The sequence below is a fragment of the Phalaenopsis equestris genome, unplaced genomic scaffold (genome assembly GCF_001263595.1).
Source record: "Phalaenopsis equestris unplaced genomic scaffold, ASM126359v1 Scaffold196509, whole genome shotgun sequence".
In the NCBI taxonomy this organism is placed as follows: domain Eukaryota; kingdom Viridiplantae; phylum Streptophyta; class Magnoliopsida; order Asparagales; family Orchidaceae; genus Phalaenopsis; species Phalaenopsis equestris.
This window is the reverse complement of record NW_018216458.1, coordinates 1-1,555: the sequence shown is the minus strand read 5'-3', so window position 1 is coordinate 1,555 and position 1,555 is coordinate 1. Positions and strand designations below refer to the sequence as shown.

Genomic DNA, 1,555 nt, shown 5'->3' with positions numbered 1-1,555 from the left:
TTCCATTAATTAAATAGACATACCTTCACACACACGCGCGCACACACACACATACATTCAACTTTCAGAACAACATAATCTCTAACTTTGAATTCAATCTCTCTGTACTTGGGTCACGATATCCTCTCTGGAGCTCTTGAGCTAAATAAAGTCACTTTTAAGTTTGATGTAGTTTCTCGTAGCTTGATCAATCAGTTGAGATCTTAGAAGTTTTCTCTTGTTAAACTCAAACTAACACAGCAGATTTACATTTTCTATCAAAAAAACCATTATATGATTTTATGCCAGTTATCGCTTGAAAATTATTATTGTAGATGAACTTTACAAGTGGAATGTAATTCTATCAACCATCACCGAAGTCCATCATAAAAACTTAAAATAAGTACCTTAAATTTTGTCTTCCATGACTGACTGCCTTTATGAGTATGAGATTCAGTGCGGAAGTATAACCTTGTACTCAAAGCTTCCTTTTTTACTTTCCTTCATAGTCTAAAAGTTAAATTTTTAACTTGATCAATACATAAACCATTGGAATTCTATGCAGTAAAATAATATTACAGAAAAAGTCCCATTTACAGCATCACTAGGTCTGCAATAATTTATGTCAAGTTATTGCCATGACATTTATTATTTACACGGTGCTCACTTACAAATCCAAGTAAGATAACCTATAAATTCTCACCTTTTCAACTGAATTTTTCTCTTTTGACTCAGGCACCTTCCCAGGATATTCCAACAATTTGATAATGCAGAAGGTTTTCTGTTTCTTCAGGATTCCATGGTTCTTAATTATTGGAATCTTCTGCAGGCTGACAAGTCCAGGCTGTGGATTACTAACAAAGTTAATCAATTCCATCCCTGTTGACCTTAACTTTTTTTTCCTCCACCTTCTTGAAATACACACAACATTCCATATAATTTCTTCTTCTTTTCCCAGGTTCCCCAATCTTGGGCGTCTGTCTCCATCAATAGTAAGAGCTCAGAATGGTTTGTGAAGCAGGCAGCCATGGTGAAGAAAGTTGTGGACACTCTCCCTGTGCACCTTCAGGTTAGTTATAAAAAGGGAACCAGTGAAGATGAACTCATTATCTGCAGCAGCGAGATCTTTTATGTTCCTCGCCGCTTCGTCGGTGACTTCACCGACCTTGCCGAACTTGTTGGGGACCTAAATATACACCATAACGTTGCTGTACCGTTGTTTTTTATAGCCATGGATTCTGAGCAGAATTTTGACTCAGATGCCCTGGCGAGAGTTGTCTATGAGAAGGAATTGCCATCCAATGGTTCTGCATTGAGTCATTATAGGGCCAAAGCGCCGGCGGTGTACCCTCTGAAGGTGCAAAATGAGCCAGATTTTATAAAGCTGGTGCAGGTCATGGCTTCAGGTGACCCTCTGCTGATGGAATTGGTATGATTGCCTGAACCTGTTTTGATTCCAGTTTTTAGAAATTTCTTTATTCTTATATAGTGTGCTTTCATGTGGCTTATAAAATTGGTTTATGTTTTATGATTTGTGGAGCTTAGGAAAATTTTTAGAGTGCACTATCATGTGCTT

The 1,555-nt window shown here is 37.5% G+C and overlaps 1 protein-coding gene across 1 annotated transcript; it reads left to right on the top strand.

Moving 5' to 3' along the window:
* Positions 1 to 714: 714 nt before the first annotated feature.
* On the top strand, positions 715 to 1,431 carry LOC110035164 (probable glycosyltransferase STELLO2; the record flags this gene model as incomplete). The annotated part of the gene is made up of 2 exons (XM_020739404.1): positions 715 to 841; positions 938 to 1,431. Coding segments are annotated over 2 exons (604 nt in total), but the record flags the coding sequence as incomplete, so codon positions are not given.
* Positions 1,432 to 1,555: the final 124 nt, after the last annotated feature.